At 57.5% G+C, this 16,446-nt stretch overlaps 2 protein-coding genes across 4 annotated transcripts in view; one reads left to right on the top strand and one right to left on the bottom strand.

The window, feature by feature from the left end:
- Positions 1-6,050, top strand: part of L3MBTL2 (L3MBTL histone methyl-lysine binding protein 2) — a 25,269-nt gene extending 19,219 nt beyond the window's left edge. For both annotated transcript variants that reach the window (XM_007975898.3, XM_007975899.3), the window contains 6 exons: positions 124-271; positions 1,001-1,083; positions 1,432-1,666; positions 2,121-2,186; positions 4,102-4,218; positions 4,708-6,050. In XM_007975898.3, coding sequence (XP_007974089.1) covers positions 124-271; positions 1,001-1,083; positions 1,432-1,666; positions 2,121-2,186; positions 4,102-4,218; positions 4,708-4,820 — 762 coding nt within the window. In that variant the 3' untranslated portion in view covers positions 4,821-6,050. The remainder of the gene's footprint in view (positions 1-123; positions 272-1,000; positions 1,084-1,431; positions 1,667-2,120; positions 2,187-4,101; positions 4,219-4,707) is intronic.
- On the bottom strand, positions 4,076-16,446 carry CHADL (chondroadherin like). Of its 2 annotated transcripts, XM_007975895.3 has the most exons (6): positions 15,968-16,442; positions 14,366-14,543; positions 12,095-13,804; positions 11,406-11,572; positions 9,758-9,956; positions 4,076-4,292 (listed from the first exon to the last, which is right to left on the bottom strand). In XM_007975895.3, the coding sequence occupies exons 1-6, from the start codon at positions 16,354-16,356 to the stop codon at positions 4,266-4,268; spliced, it is 2,670 nt and encodes an 889-aa protein (XP_007974086.3). In that variant the 5' UTR covers positions 16,357-16,442; the 3' UTR covers positions 4,076-4,265. The 2 variants fall into 2 exon arrangements, with proteins under 2 accessions (XP_007974086.3, XP_072862785.1); XM_073006684.1 differs by lacking the exons at positions 4,076-4,292; positions 11,406-11,572 and having other exon boundaries at positions 15,968-16,446.

The following is a 16,446-nucleotide window of genomic DNA, read 5'->3' as shown; positions in this document are numbered from 1 at the left end:
GAGGGCCGTGCCCTAGATCTGTTTGGATCCATCTGCCTCGTGTCCCTGTTGGGGTGTGGTGCCAACCCAGGATGGGGTGCAGTTCATGATATGATCTGTCTGCCTGCTCCCCCCACCCCCCAGGTTCTCCTGGATGGATACCTGATGATCTGTGTGGACGGGGGGCCCTCCACAGATGGCTCAGACTGGTTCTGCTACCATGCCTCTTCCCATGCCATCTTCCCAGCCACCTTCTGTCAGAAGAATGACATTGAGCTCACACCCCCAAAAGGTAAGACTAGAGAGGCCACCACGTGCTGGCCTTGCATCAGAAGGGGCAGGGTGTCCAGGCGCGGTGGCTCCTGCCTGTAATCCCAGCACTTTGGGAGGCTGAGGCAGGTGGATGACCTGAGGTCAGGAGTTTGAGACCAGCCTGGCAAACATGGCAAAACCTCATCTCTACTAAAAATACAAAAATTAGCCAGGCATAGTGGCAGGTGCCTGTAATCCCAGCCACTAGGGAGGTTGAGGCAAGAGAATTGCTTGAACCCAGGAGGTGGAGGTTGCAGTGAGTCAAGATCATACCACTGCACTCCAGCCTAGGTGACAGAGCGAGACTCTGTTTTAAAAACAAAACAAAACAGAAGGGGCAGGGTGGGGCCACAAGTCCAGATTCCTGGTCAAGTCAGGCCCCAAAGTGTAGCATTTCAGGGTGTATGGGAAAGGTGACAGAGCCCGCCACCAGCCCTTAACTGCTGGGCTGACCCTGTCCCGTGGCCAGTGTATGGTTGATGAACAGAGCTCCCATGTCTCCCGTTGGTCAGCAAACAACCTATACAACAGGATAGGTTGTATAACAGGTGCTAGAGCAGGTGCCACCCTGAGGGGTTGAGAAGGCTGCTGGGGAGACTCCAGGCTGGGTCCTGAGCAAGCTGCAGAGCTCCTTCAGCCATGTGTCCTTTCCCCCTGCCCACTTCCTGCTTCCCCTCTCCCTCTGCATCTGAGCTGTCTGCTCCTCCAGGTTATGAGGTACAGACTTTCAGCTGGGAGAACTACTTGGAGAAGACCAAGTCGAAAGCCGCCCCATCGAGACTCTTTAACATGGTGAGGAGACTCAAGTGGAGCAAGGGGCCTGCGGGGGCCTCAGGACAGGCCCTGCCTGCTGCTCTCAGCGGTGGCAGTTCCTCCCCTTTCTCTCGAGTCTCTGCTGCTGACACCAGCCACTTTTGGGGGGAAGTCCCCAGCTCTGGCCTGGGCACTCCAGTCCCTCTTCCATGGAGGGCGGTGTGGAGAAAGAGGTGCAGTGGGATTATTGTCTAGAGGAACTTGCCCCAGCAGGCATTCCAGTCCCAGCCTCCTCCCTGCCAGTTCTTCAAGTGCCTCCAGGCCCGGGCGAGCCTGCTGGGGTAGGGAGCTGACTGGCTTGGCCACTGCCTCCTTTTTCTGCCCCAGGATTGCCCAAACCATGGCTTCAAGGTGGGCATGAAGCTGGAGGCCGTGGACCTGATGGAGCCCCGGCTCATCTGTGTGGCCACGGTGAAGCGAGTGGTGCATCGGCTCCTCAGCATCCACTTTGATGGCTGGGACAGCGAGTACGACCAGTGGGTGGACTGCGAGTCCCCGGACATCTACCCCGTCGGCTGGTGTGAGCTCACCGGCTACCAGCTCCAGCCTCCTGTGGCCGCAGGTCTGGGCTCTCATGACCCTAAGAGACTCCGACTTTCCTCTTCTTTTCTCCTTCTTCCCCCACCCCTGTGCCCATCTCAGTTCTTTGGCATGAGATGGAGACATCTCATGGACCACTGTAAGTAGAGAGTGAGCCCCGTCACCCAGCCCCTGCTCCTCTGGCTGCCTTCCTCTCTGGCCTGCAGAGCTCCTTCCTTCATCTTGCCCACTCTGTCATATGTTCTTGCCCTTGTGCACCCAGGTAAACTACCCAGGTCCCTCTGAGCAGCCCTGGTGACAAGGGTGGGAAGAAGGGACAGCTGTTCTCCAGCTCCCCCCCCCAATTGCCGAGCTTTGGCCTTCTATCTTGGGGTGTCCTGTGTGGGAGGGTGGACGGGGTCTCGGGATGCACCTGTGCCCTGTGTCCTCCCAGGGACCCTCGTCTCATCTCTTTCACCCTTGTCTTTCAACAACAGAACCGGCCACACCGCTGAAGGCCAAAGAGGCCACAAAGAAGAAAAAGAAACAGTTTGGGAAGAAAAGTAAGTACTGCCCCAGTGCAGCCAGGCTGGCGTGGGCCCGGGAGTGGTGGGCTGCGCCCCTGGGAGCAGGCGGGGTCAGCCCCCAGGCAGAGGTTCCCAGGTGCTGTCCTACTGGCACAACTCTCCTCGTGGTCCTGTCCTGTCGCTTTTCCCTTGCTCTTTGGCCTACGGGCCTTTCATCCTGTCTCTGGGGACCCAGACCATAAATAGGGAGTGTTCAGTCTCTGGCCATGGTCAGGGTGCTGAGGAAAAGAGGTAAGAGATTGAAGTTGGGGGATCCCATCCCTGATGCCCACGTTCAGAAAAAAACCCTGGCCTGGGCAAGCCGCCGCTGCTAGGTTCTAAGAGCTGCAGGAAGAAATAGAAGCTGTCTCTCCAAGGCTCTCATTCTTACCTCGAGACCTCTTTGAGGGTGGGAGAGAGCAGGAGCAAAGGCAGGCAGCTGAGTGGCGGGACTCCACTTGGCACTCGGGCTGTGGGGTGTCGTTTGCCTTGGTGGGGCCTCACTCTATGGATTCTGACCCCAGCTTGGCTTCTACTTGAGGGGCAGAGCAGGACGGGGCAAAGCCATCCTTCAGAGCCGCAGGCCTGTGACACCGAGGTGGGCTCCACGGTGTGGTACCATGTGGGGAAGAGGATATTCTGAAACAGGAACGAGGTCCCTGGGGCAGGATTAAGATTGAGTGAGGCAGCTAGGCATAGTGGCTCACGCATGTAATCCTAATACTTTGGGAGGCTGAGGCAGGCGGATCATGAGGTCAGAAGTTCCAAGACCAGCCTGACCAACATGGTGAATCCTCGTCTCTACTAAAAATACAAAAATTAGCCAGGTGTGGTGGCAGGCGCCTGTAATCCCAGCTACTTGGGAGGCTGAGGCAGGAGAATCACTTGAACCCGAGGGCAGAGGTGGCAGTGAGCCCAGATCATGCCACTGCACTGTAGCCTGGGTGGAAAAGGGAAACTCCATCGCACACACACAAAAAATTGTCATGCCATCGCTTTGGGAGGCCGAGGTGGGCAGATCACGAGGTCAGGAGTTCGAGACCAGCCTGACCAACATGATGAAACACCGTCTCTACTAAAAATATAAAAATTAGCCGGGCACACTGGCACATGCCTGTAGTCCCAGCTACTTGGGAGGCTGAGGCAGGAGAATTGCTTGAACCAGGGAGGTGGAGGTTGCAGTGAGCTGAGATTGAGCCACTGCACTCCAGCCTAGGCGACAGAGCAAGACTGTCTCAAAAAAACAAAAAAATTGAGTGAGGGTGTGGCATTTATCTAGTAGGTAGAGGTTCTGTACCATTCAAACAGTAGGACTGGGAATGGTGCATGTTGCAGGAAGAAATCAACGATCAAAAACGGGCCAGTTGAGATGGTTCACACCTGTAATCCTAACACTTTGAGAGGCTGAGGTGGGAGGATCCCTTGAACCCAGGAGTTTGAGACCAGCCGGGGCAACATAGTGAGACCCCTAATTAGAAAAATTTAGCTGGGTATGGTGGCACATGCCTGTAGTCCCAGCTACTCAGGAGGCTAAGTTAGGAGGATCACCTGAGCCTGGGAGGTTGAGGCTGCAGTGAGCTGTGATCAGCCCACTGCACTCCAGCCTGGGTGACAGAGTGAGACCCTCTTCAAAAAATTTTTATTTATTTAAAAGAAGATTTTAAAAGCAGCTACAACCACGACTGCCTGGGGCTTGGTTTAAGGGAGGTGGTGGTATTACTTCCCATTGGAGAGAATCTGAGCTCAGGGCACGCAGCCAATAAGAGGTGTCAGACTTGGAGTCCAGGCTTTCTGTCCCCAGGCTGGCACTTTTCCCTCTGCTGCGCTGCCTGACCGCTGGGTGAGACCGCATCCGTAAAGCCTCACCTAAATACAACCCTAATGCTGAGTTTGAATCCATTTTTATTCAAAGGGAAAAGAATCCCGCCCACCAAGACACGACCCCTCAGACAGGGGTCCAAGAAGCCCCTGCTGGAGGACGACCCTCAGGGTGCCAAGAAGATCTCGTCGGAGCCCGTTCCTGGCGAGAGTAAGAGCCACCGGGCTGGGTCGAGGCAGGACCAGCCTGCTCCGTGCTCAGAGACGACCCCTCTCCTTCCCCACCTGGGCACAGAAGAGTAGAGTCAGGTTTCTTCGGCATTTTCTGGGCACCAAGCAGTCCTGTACCACTGGACCCAGAGTGCTTCCCAGACACCCCCCGAACTGAGAACGGAGCCGAGTCCCCCTCTAGCCAGGCCCCGGCCCCTCCTCCTCCTCCTCCATCTCTACCCCTACCTCTAGTGCTTGGCAGGGTGGTGACAGATTGGCACATGGCAGTGTCGCTGGCATAGCCTACCTGGGTTGGGGCCTTGGCCTTTTGCTGCTGCCACTGCCCTCCCAGAAGGGAAGCTGGAGGGTGAAGGTGCATCCTAGGCCCCCATCTGTAGGGAGCCAGGTCCCTTTCCTAGCTCCTCCGTCTGCCCCCACCCCTCCTGGAGTTATTTACTCGCCCACCCACCCGCCTCCCCTGCCTCTTCAGTCATTGCTGTGCGTGTGAAGGAGGAGCATCTAGACGCGGCCTCGCCCCACAAGGCTTCAAGTCCAGAGCTGCCTGTCCCCGTTGAGAACATCAAGGAGGAAATGGACGACTGAGCCTTCCTGCCTCCAGCCTGGCTCCTAGCTGGAAGCCAGCCCGGGGTTTCTCTACCACCGCCACCATGCCTCCACCTCACTTTGGCTTGGAGACTGAGCCTATGTGTAAATTCTGCCTGGTGCCGTGAAGGCTGGACGGTGGAGGTCCTGCTGGGGTCTCCTGGGACCTGCCTGTTGCCTCTACCCTCCCCTGTAGAAAGGCCTATGTGACGGGCTGCCTGAGGCCCCCGAACTCATCTGTGAACCACCTTCTCCAGCCAGAGTTCCCAAAGCTGGAACGCTAGCTGCCTGCTCTTCCTTAAGATGGCCTCCCCAGGACCTGCCACAGCCCTCAGTTGCCAGGGGTGGGGCCACCCCTGTCACACTGTGGAAGACAAGACAGTGAACTCTGTCTGTCCCAACGAGTCATGTAAATTAAATTCTAGAGCAGCTTTCTGAGCAGGATGAGGTCCTCTGACAGGGAGTTGTGTGATGGGGGCAGCCTCTGCCTCAAAAATTCACTTTGTAGAATGCCACTCAGCCTCATGTGCTGGTCCTCTGCTCCTCCTAGCTCCCCAGGGATGTCATGTGCTGGTCCTCTGCTCCTCCTAGCTCCCCAGGGATGTCACGTGCTGGTCCTCTGCTCCTCCTAGCTCCCCAGGAATGTTGGGGACCCAGCTTGGCTTGGCAGCTGAGAAGCAGTGACCAGGATATGGATTTTGGTGACCTGTGTGGTGGCTTTGAGCTGCTTTCTGTGTTTGTGAGGACTGCCGCCATTTCCTAAAGGAAATGCCGCGGCGAGGACACTGGGAGGAAGATGGCCTGAGTGTGCACTCTGGCTCTGCTACCTGCTTCTGAAGCCCTGCTAAAAGTAACTCATCCAAGATTCCTTTGTAGTTAAAGGGTCCAGTTCCGACTGGAGCCTCTGGAGAGCTGGGCTTTGCTGTTTTGACCTTTTGTTCCTACCTGAATGAAGAAGCCATGCCTGGAGGGGCTGTGAACACAGAACCCTCAGGACAAGGATGACAGAGCTGGAGGACATATCTAGTTGCCATTGCAGCCTCACTGGGCTCCCCAGACTGTGTATGAGAAATTAAATCCCCTACTTGCTTGAGTCTGGTTTGTTAGATCTCTGTTCCTTGCAGAGTGTGTTCTGACCCCCCACCTCATGGTATCGATTATGAGGCCACGTGAGTCAAGACACAAGTGTGCGAGGCTGTAAAGAATAAATGTTGCCTCTCATGAGCCTGAGTTCCCTGTCTTAGCCGCATGTTGTCATTATTTACAGTTGTGCCATTCTCCCCAAAGACCGTGGGTTCCCCAGCGATGGAGCCTGTGTCTGCCTGTCTGTAGTTCCTGGCATAGGCTAGCACAAAGGTGGCCTTGTGTGTGTGTGAAATGGGGAGTGTGCACATGACCGTGTGTGGCTGGTGCCTAGAGGCCAACTTGATTTGCCGGAGATGGAAGTATTGATCTCTTGGGAAACCTTGTGCCTCAGTTTGCCCTTGGAGGGAATTCAAGTTCTTAAAGAGTCCCAGCAGTGGGGCTGCTGGCAGGGAGGCATTTGCAAACCCCTCATCCCTGCTTCTCCGGCCTGAGGACCCACAGAGGCTCCTGGTACAGGTGAGACCAAATCCAGACCCTTCAGGAACCTGCCCTGCCCGCCTCGTCCTTTATGGTCACCCAGTCTAGCCCCTCTGCTCCAGGGAAAGGGATGCAAGGAATTCCATCGTACCAAGAGCCCCTACCCAGGTGCCAGATTAAGTAGGTATCTAAATGGCTCATTTTACCTTCACAGTAGCCCTGTGTGGTACTGATGGGAAAAAGGAAACCTCAGTACGGTGTAGTAACTTGGCTGCTTAAATTCACACCTGTTAAGGACGGCAGTGGGGTTGAACCCAGGTTTGTCTGCCGGATGACCTAGTAGTGAGTCAGTCATTCAGGCTTCTCGAGCATCTTCTGGGTGCCAGACACCAAGCTAGACACAGGCATCAAGGGAGACTGGCAGACGTCCATCCTCGTTCCCTCAGCAGGCAAGCATCTCCAGCCTGGAACACTGCCAGCGCCTGAGCCTCAACCTAAGAGCCCTCTGCCTTGAATTCCTTTGTACTCCTGGGAAGAAACTGCTACTTTTTTTTTTTTTTTTTTTGAGACGGAGTTTCACTCTTATTGCCCAAGCTGGAGTGCAAAGGCATAACCTCGGCTCACTGCAAAATAACCTCCGCTTCCCAGGTTCAAGCGATTCTCCTGTCTCAGCCTCCCGAGTGGGGTTACAGGCACGCACCACCATGCCCGGCTAATCTTTTGTATTTTTAGTAGAAACGGGGTTTCACCATTGTTAGCCAGGCTGGTCTCAAACTCCTGACCTCAGGTGATCCGCCCACCTTGGTCTCCCAGAGTGCTGGGATTATAGGCGTGAACCCCCATGTCTGGACTGGTTTAACTTTTTTTTTTTTTTTTAAAAAAGCTCTATTGCCCAGGCTGGAGTGCAATGGCACAATCTCTGCTCACCGCCAAGATATATCCACCTCCTGGGTTCAAGCGATTCTCCTGCCTCAGCGTCCCGAGTAGCTGGGATTACAGGCATGCACCACCATGCCTGGCTAATTTTGTATTTTTAGTAGAGATGGGGTTTCTCCATGTTGGTCAGGCTGGTCTCGAACTCCCGACCTCAGGTGATCCACCTGCCTGGGCCTCCCAAAGTGCTGGGATTACAGGCATGAGCCACTCACTGCACCCAGCCGGAAACTGCTGCTTTCATCAAAATAACCCACAATACTGAGAGGAGTATTTCCATGTCAGAAGGGGTGGCTAGATCAAACAGCCTGAGAGTTCCCGATTCCAAAGCTTCCATACTGTGTGTGGGGGTGGGGACCGGGGGTGTCTTCCCGTTTTAACTAAAGCCCTGACCTGGAAGTGGACTCATCGGAGCTTCCACTCCTGAGCCCAGCTCAGCTTCTACACGAGCCTCCGGGGCTGACGCAGGGAGAAAGCACCGCTGCCGTTCCGTACTTGTGCACGTGACTGCCAACTGAGATTAGTACTGCTGTCATTAATTCTAGTTCCGGGTCTGGCTTCTAAGGCAGAACTTGCTCACCTTCAGCTTGGGGTCTTTTCAGGGGTTCCTTCCCGTGTCCCAGCCAGAAATCAGGAACACTTTATGGACTGACTTGTGCCCATCCCAAAAGGCTGGAGCCCTAACCCCAGTACCTCAGAGTATGACCTTACTTGGAAATAGATTCCTTACAGAAGTAGTGAAATTAAAATGATGTCATTAGGTTGGGCCCTAATCTAATAGACTGTTATCCTTATAAAAAGGGAAATTTGGCTGGGCACAGTGGCTCACACCCAGCACTTTGAGAGGCTGAGGCAGGTGGATCAACTGAGGTCAGGAGTTCGAGACCAGCCTGACCAACATGGTAAAACCCCTTTTCTACTAAAAATACAAAAGTTAGCCGGGTGTGGTGGCACGTGCCTGTAATCCCAGCTACTTGGGAGGCTGAGGCAGGAGAATTGCTTGAACCCAGGAGGTAGAGGTTGCAGTGAGCCGAGACTGCCATTGCATTCCATCCAGCCTGGGCAAGAAGAGCGAAACTCCATCTCAGAAAAAAAAAAAAGCGGGGGGTGAGGAATCTGGGCAGAGACAGATTATAGAGGGAAGATGATGACACACAACATCACGTGAAGGTGGAGACAGAGATGGGGATTATGCTACCACAGGTCAGGGGCATCTGGGGCCACCAGAAGCTGGAATAGGCAAGGGGGGACCCTTCCACTACCTGTTCCAGAGAGCACACCCCTGCCAACACCTCGACGGCTGACCCCTAGCCCACAGAAGCTCTGCTGTTCTAAGCCACCCAGCTCCTAGCGTTTTGTTGTGGCAGTTGTAGGGGATGAATACGAACACCAGCTAATGGCCCCAGGAATCCCAGATGTTCAAAATGCAGGTCCAGGGGAGACAGAGCCCTCTCCCCACCTTCCCAGGCCTCACTCTATTCTCCTTCCCTCGAAGGACTGCCTCTCCCCTTTGCACACCCCCATGGCCTTACAGGCACTGGTTCCCACATGCGGGGGTGCCCGTATCTTTTGCACCCTTCTCCGATATGCTGTGAGTTTGCCACAACTGAGGGGCCACATTGGGACTGGATATGTCAGGATGGTGAATGTAATATCAAGTGGGGTCCAACCTATAGCTGACAGGTGGTGGGAGGCAGAGCCAATGATGCACCTGCACTTCCGCTCTTCCCATCCCTGGGATCCTGGAATGAAGGAGGCCCCTTAGGTCAGACTGGGACATGGTTAACAGTGATCCAGCAAATATGGAAACAGCAGGACTGATTTTAGGGATACATCTGGACCACCACACTGTGGCTTATAGGAAAGGCCACTGTCTCACAACAGGAGCAAATGGCCGTTTCCTTGCAAACCCATCCTGGGTCTAGCCCAGAAGTGGGATCAGGGAGAAGGGGAGAATGGGACGATGGACATTATTATTATTATTATTATTATTATTATTATTATTAAGATGGAGTCTCACTCTGTCCCCAGGCTGGAGTGCACTGGCATGATCTCCGCTCACTGCAATCTCTGTCTCCCGGGTTCAAGCGATTCTCCTGCCTCAGCCTCCCAAGTAGCTGGGATTACAGGCACGCACCACCACACCCGGCTAATTTTTGTATTTTTTAGTAGAGATGGGGTTTCACCATGTTGGCCAAGATGGTCTCGACCTCTTGACCTCGTGATCTGTCCACCTCGGTCTCCCAAAGTGCTAGGATTGCAGGCGTGAGCCACCATGCCTGGCCTCGGATGGACATTATTGAACTGACACAACCGGGTCATTGCCCAGGTCTGGAACCACATGAATCAGGACCAAGCCAAGTCAGGCTTCTGCTTCCTGGCGACTTTGGAACCTGGCCCAACACCCACCAAGATCTCACCCCTCCTGCCCCATGGCCAACCTTATCTGCTCCACGCTGTCTTCCTTTGATGGAGGTTTTCCTGGTGCTGGGCCTGGAGGCTGGTGTCCGCTTGGCCTTCCTGGCACCCCAGCCCAGGCAGGCGTCAAAGACAGCAGCTGCAGCCTTCACCCTCTGGCCACGGGCACTGGGAGGGGTGGCGCAGGTGGCCCCCACCCGCAGGTTCAGCCCAGTGAGCCACCTGAAGAGAAGAGAGAGCCGGGGAGCTGGCTGTGCTGACTTTGCTCCAGTGGTCTGGAGCCAGGTGGGCACTGGGTGTGGGGCAGGGTTGGTGCAGAAGGCAGCACAAGGCCACAGGCAGCGTGCATTCGCTCAACAAGCATTTGTCAGCTTTACTGAGGAGGTCAAGGAGGCCACCAGGAATTTGGGAGCAGTGGAGCCTATACGTGACAGCAGGCTCTGCTGAGAATCTTGGCGGCTCACCAATTATGTGACCTGCAAGCCACTTCAAGCCTCCGACCCCTTCTTTGTAAAAAGGGGAAAATAATAGTAATAATAAACAGTTAGAGGGCTTACAACATAGCAGACACCGTTCAAATCAACTTATGTATGCTAATTTCATTCTTACAACCACCATCATGAGGTTAGATACTACATCCCCCCTTTTTACAGATGGGCAGGAAAGGTTATGGGGCTTGAAGAGTTAGTTGGTAAAATGGCAGAGCCAGGACTGGAGCCCAGGTCTGCAGGACTCCACGCCTCTTGTGACTTTTTTTATTTTTCTGAGATGGAGTCTCACTCTGTAGCCCAGGCTGGAGTGAAGTAGCACGATCTTGGCTCACTGAAACCTCTACCTCCCAGGTTCAAGCGATTCTCCTCCCTCAGCCTCCCAAGTAGCCAGGACTACAGGCACCCACCACCACGCCCAGCTAATTTTCATATTTTTAGTAGAGACAGAGTTTCACCATGTCAGCCAGGCTGGTCTCAAACTCCTGACCTCAGGTGATCCGCCCGCCTTGGCCTCCCAAAGTGCTGGGATTACAGGCGTGAACCACCATCCCTGGCCTCTTGTGACTGACTTTTTTTTTTTTTTTTTTTGAGACAGATTTTTGCTCTGTCGCCCAGGCCGGAGTACAGTGGCCGGATCTCAGCTCACTGCAAGCTCCGCCTCCCGGGTTTACGCCATTCTCCTGCCTCAGCCTCCGGAGTAGCTGGGACTATAGGCGCCCACCACCACGCCCAGCTAATTTTTTGTATTTTTTAGTAGAGACGGGGTTTCACCATGTTAGCCAGGATGGTCTTGATCTCCTGACCTCGTGATCTGCCTATCTCGGCCTCCCAAAGTGCTGGGATTACAGGCTTGAGCCACCGAGCCCGGCCTTGTGACTTTCTTATGTAATTATGTAAAGTGGCCTTGCCTGCGTATTAGGTCCCAGACTGCTAGGCAGAGCAGATACCATTCCTACTTTACGGATGATGAAATCAAGGCCCAGAGAAGTCCACCCCCAACCTCCACAGGAAGGGTAACTGACCCTGGAAAGGGCTCATACATGCCTGGCTCTCCTGGGACCTGCCCCTCCCCTCAAGCTGCTCAGATGGGCATGGACATAGTGTGCCCAGGGAGATGACAGGGGCTTGACCAAGAGCAGCTGGGTGGTCTCTGGCTGGAGGTCTAGGTGGGGGTGCCCACCTGTGCAGCGGAAGCAGCTGGCAGTCACAGTGGAAGGGATTGCTGCTGAGGTCGATGAGCTCCAGCTGGCTGAGGCTGGGTAGGGCAGGCAGGGCCCGAAGCTGGTTCTTCTGCAGGTGCAGGCTCTGGAGCCTGGGCCCCAGGCCTGAAAAGGCCCCAGGAGAAATCTGCAGGAGTTGCCAGGCCCCAGTGTGAGCTCCTGGCAGACCTGTCCCACCCCCAAGTCTGGAAGGAAGCCCCACCTTCCCTCAGCAGAAGAGAAGCTGGAGAGCCCAAGATGGTCCAGACAGGAAGTGCGGTGCCGGGTCAAAGGCCAGGCTGGTCCGATGTCAAAGCACTTGCTCTGTCCAAGTCACCCAGGTGCCCAGTTCATGGTCCACCCCATCACCCAATAATGGCAAAGCCTCTTGGGGGCTCTCAATATGTACAAACAGTAGATGACCCCATGGTCCCAAATTCCTCCTTCCTCTATGCTCCAGCAATGCCCTCCGGTGCAGGCACCGTGTGTGGCCTGGGTTGTGCCTGGACTGTCACTCACACCGGCAGAGGCAGTACTGGCATCTCAGGGTCCCCGTGCCCAGCCTGAGACCTGGCACCAAGGGGCTGGCAAATGCTTATTGAGCGAATGCACGCTGTCTGTGGCCTTGTGCCGCCTCCCGCACCAACCCCGCCGCATGCCCAGTGCCCACCTGCTGCAGGCCACTGCTGTTCAGGAAGAGGTGCTGCAGCGACCTGCCCACAGGCTGGAAGGCCCCGTCATGCAAGGCCCTGAGTGGATTGCCCGAGAGCTGCAGCTCCAGGAGGGCAGGCAACCCCTCCAAGGCGCCAGTGGGCACCTCTCGCAGCTGATTCCTGTCCAGGTGCAGCTTCTCCAGCTCCCGAGCTGGGCCCAGCGCCCCAGGGGGCACTTCGGTGATGCGGTTTCCACTCAGGTAGAGCCAGCGCAAGGCCCGTGTTCCCCCCAGGTCCCCAGGTGCCAGGCGGTCCACAGCGTTGTCCTGTAGGTGCAGGGAGAAGAGGCTGGGCAGGGCGCGCAGGGCAGCCCCTGGCACCTGCAGGAAACGGTTGCGCTCCAGGTACAGGTAGCCGAGGCGGGGGACCCCTGCAAGGGCAGCAGCGCTGAGGCCTGCGAGCTGGTTGTCCGAGAGGTACAGGTAGATCAGGCGGCCCAGCCCCGCCAGGGCGCCCGCCTCCAGCTCCGTGATGCCGCAGTGCTGCAGGTGCAGCGACACCAGGTGGCCCAGGCCGGGGAAGGCCGCTCGGGGCACCAAGGGGAAGTGGTTCCGCCTCAGGTCCAGGAGCAGGGTGTCGTTGGGGAAGCCGCGGGGCACCGCCTGCAGGCCGCAGCCCTCGCAGCTGCTGTGCCGGGACTCGGGGGCGCACACGCAGGCGCGAGGGCAGGGCGCGACTGCCCGCTCCTCCCCGGGGCCGCGCGGAGGGTCGCGCGGAGGGGCGCGGGGCCCGGGCCCAGCCCGCTCCTCCTGCTCTTCCTCTTCCTGCGCCGCGTCCCCAGGGCAGCGCAGGTCCCAGGGCCGCAGGGCGTCCAGAGCTTCGCCCCGCAGGCGCCGCGGCCCCCGGCACGCGCCGTCCGAGCGCACGCGCGCCCGCGCCAGCCACTCGAGTAGGGGCCGCGCCTGGCAGCCGCACCACAGCGGATTCCCCTGCAGCCGCAGCCGGCGCAACTGGCCCGGACCCTGCAGCGGGGGCAGGGTGTCTAGCTGGTTCCCGCGGAGGTCAAGGGTGTGCAGGCGTGGGCAGTGCGCGAAGGCCCTGGCACCCAGGGCCTGCAGGGCCCCGCCGTCCAGCAGCAGCTCCTGCAGGCCGGGCAGCGCCAGCCCGTCCTCCTCGCCCGCGTAGGTGAGCGGGTTGTGGCCCAGCTCCAGACGGACCAGGCCGCGGGCCTGGGACAAGGCCGGGCCGGGCAGAGCCTGGAGCTCGTTGTGGTGCAGGCTGAGCCGTCGCAGGGCGGGCAGGCCAGCCAGGGCCTCGGGGGCCAGCACGCTGAGCGCGTTGTGCGACAGCCGCAGCCAGCGGACGCGCAGTAGCCCCTGGAAGGCCATGGCGGGCAGGTAGACCAGGGCGTTGTGGGCCAGGTTAAGCGTGGCCAGCGCACCCAGTGCCCCGAACGTCCCCGGCCGCAGCTCCTCCAGTGCGTTCGCCTCCAGCTCCAGCCGCCGCAGCGAGCCCAGCCCGTCCAGCGCCTCCTGGGGCAGCTCACGCAGGTGGTTGGAGGCCAGGTTGAGCAGGAGCAGGCGGCCCAGGCCACGGAAGGCGCCCTCGGCCACCAGCTCCACCTGGCAGTGGCGCAGGTCCAGGTGTGTGAGGTGAGGCAGGCCCTGGAAGGCGGCTGCGGGAATCACTTTCAGCAAATTGCCCTGCAGGTTCAGCCGCTGGGTCAGCTGGGGACGGCGAGGGGAAAGTGGGGCTGAGCCAGGCAGGGACCCCGCCTTTGCAAGTGCTGCTCCTTCCCCGGAACACCCTTCTCTCCTGTCACCTTTCCCATATTTCTCTTCATCCGACCCCTGACACCTCTTCCAGGAAGCCTTCCTCTCCAGTGCCCTCCCTGAGCATCACCCACTGTGGCACTTTTCACACTGTGCTGTCCCTGCCTGCTTGCTGTCTCTCCTCCACTAACTGATGACTCCGCAGAGCAGAGACCACACCTCACCCTGCCACAGCCTCACCTCTCCGCCACAGCATCTGCAGTGAATTCAGTATCGATCTATGGGTCACCTACTTATTCCATTCACACAGTAAGGATTTTAAATAGATCATCTCCCTGTTACTGCTTTTTATTATTCCCATTTTACAGACCTATAAACTAAGGCGCAAAGAGAAGTAACTTGCCAAGGTCTCCCGGGCAGGCAGTGGCAGATAACTGGTGCCCAGCCGAGGCTCCTCCCTCTGGGTCCCCACCCTGCCCCACTGCCACTCTGTGCCCATGCTCCTTCCCTGCTGACCTCAGGGATGGCGTCTGGCACCTCAGTGAGGTTCTGGTGCCGGCAGGCAACGTGCCGTCTGGAGTTGTCACAGATGCAGGCCTGTGGGCATCGCTGCGCAGCGGCCTGCCTAGCTGGGCCCAGCAGCAGAAGTACAAGCAGCGGCAGCACCAAGGAGACATGGGTGGAGCTCCGGGGCCTGGGACGGGGAGGGAGAGTCTGCTGTGCACAGCGGCTGAGGCCACATGCTGTCCCTCACTTAGTCCCAGCCACAGTGCAGCTCCTGCCCCGAAAACCCCTCAGAGCCGCCTCCTCTGGGCCCAGGAAAGTGTCCATCACCCTCAGCCTCCCTGCCCCCGGCCCCCACCCCCCACACAGTGGAGGTCCTATGATTAGTCCCGTTTTACATGGGAGGAAATGGAGAAATGTGTAAATGTATCACATTGACTTAGCCATCCAGCTTGGACATGGGCTACCTCCAATTTTTTGCTATTTACAAACACTATTACAAATGATATCCAAATACGCATCTTCCCAGGCTCATGTTTGTTTTTTAAATAATACATCCAGAACATGGCCAATGTGTATGGTCAGAAAAGTGACCTGGTGGAGTCCCTTTGCCTCTCTGCCCAGTGGCTCGGGGAGGACTTGCTGACTGTGAGAATGACTCCAGTTCAGAGCATGTACTCAGGCTGTGGTGAGGCTCCGGTCCAGGGAAGGCTCAGAAGCGGCCTGTCCTCCGACTGATATGATGCCAGCTCCCAGGTAGCAGGAGCATAATGGTGCCCACCGGAAGGGAGGGAGGCATCCAGTCTGGGTCCTCGAGCATTTTTTTGCTTTGTTTTGTTTAAATAGAGACAAGCCTTGCTCTGTTGCCCAGGCTGGAGTCTGGAGTGCAGTGGAATGACTGTGGCTCACTGCAGCCTTCACCTCCTGGGCTAAACTGACCCTCTCGTCTCTGCCTCTTGAGTAGCTGGGACTATGGGCACTTACCACATTTGGCTAATTTTTTATTTCTGGTAGAGACAGGGTCTCACTATGTTGCCCAGGCTGGTCTTGAATTCCTGGCCTCAAGTGATTGTCCCACCTTGGCCTCCCAAAGCGCTAGGATGATAGGCTCACCTCCCCTGCCCAGCTGGCCCCTCTGTTCTCAGCCTGTGGCAGGCATGGCCTCTCCCCATCGCTGGGCTGGTCCCCAGCCCCCAGGAGCCTCCCTCTTGCTGCTCCCTGGATTGTTGTGTTTTGGGGTCTCCTTTGGGTCCCAGGCTCCAGTCCCTGCCTTGGAGCTGGGGGCTTCTCCAGAGCCTATGGTGAAGGCTGTGCTTCAGGGCAGGCCAGGGAGGGGACCCATGGGGACAGATCGCTGAAGCGACAAGCATTCAGAACACAGGGACCACTGCTGGGCTCTCAGACAAGCCCCGGAGGACCAGGCCCCGGCAGCGGCCACATTGCCACATGTGTCTCAGAGCCCACCTTGGGAGACCCCCTTCCTGGAGAACCCCAGGAAGGGCCCAGAGCCCCTGCCCGCCAGCCTCTCAAGAGGCCCAGAGAGGGGCAGAGACTTACCTGAGACCGCTCAGCTGCCCTGAACCCCCCCTTGCACCATGGGGCCCAAAGACTCACCCCTCCATGCCGCCTGGAACTGCTGGTCCAGCCTGGAGGCACAGCGCAGGCAAAGGCTGTCCCCGCCTGGTGGGAGCCCCCCTCCGCGGCCCGCAGGCCTGGCAGCTGGGACAGGGCTGAATGGGAGGCATTGTCGGCGGACCAGGCAAGCCAGGCTTCCCCAGGCTGAGGTGAAGGAGGGGCGGGCAGCGGGCGGGAGCAGCGGCTGGAGTTACAGGGCGCCCTGCCTGCCCCAGTCCAGGATGGAGGCCCGGGCCGGAATCCTTGGGCCAGCCCGACAGGGAGGGTGCACCAGCAGTGGCCCGGGAGTCAGCAGTCCTGGGCTCCCTCCTGTCATGTGAGCTGCCCTCCCAGAGGCTGCTTCCTAGTCTCTGAAAAACACATCCCATTAATAAGTAGCTCTGAGGTCACAGTGGGGGTTCAGGCCCGCACCTGGCACACAGTGGGTGCTCCAGAACAGGTGACCCTTTCCTTCCATC

Source organism: Chlorocebus sabaeus, chromosome 19 (genome assembly GCF_047675955.1).
Source record: "Chlorocebus sabaeus isolate Y175 chromosome 19, mChlSab1.0.hap1, whole genome shotgun sequence".
NCBI classification, from domain to species: Eukaryota; Metazoa; Chordata; class Mammalia; order Primates; family Cercopithecidae; genus Chlorocebus; species Chlorocebus sabaeus.
Note: the sequence above shows the minus strand (reverse complement) of the source record. Positions and strands in the feature narration are given on the sequence as shown.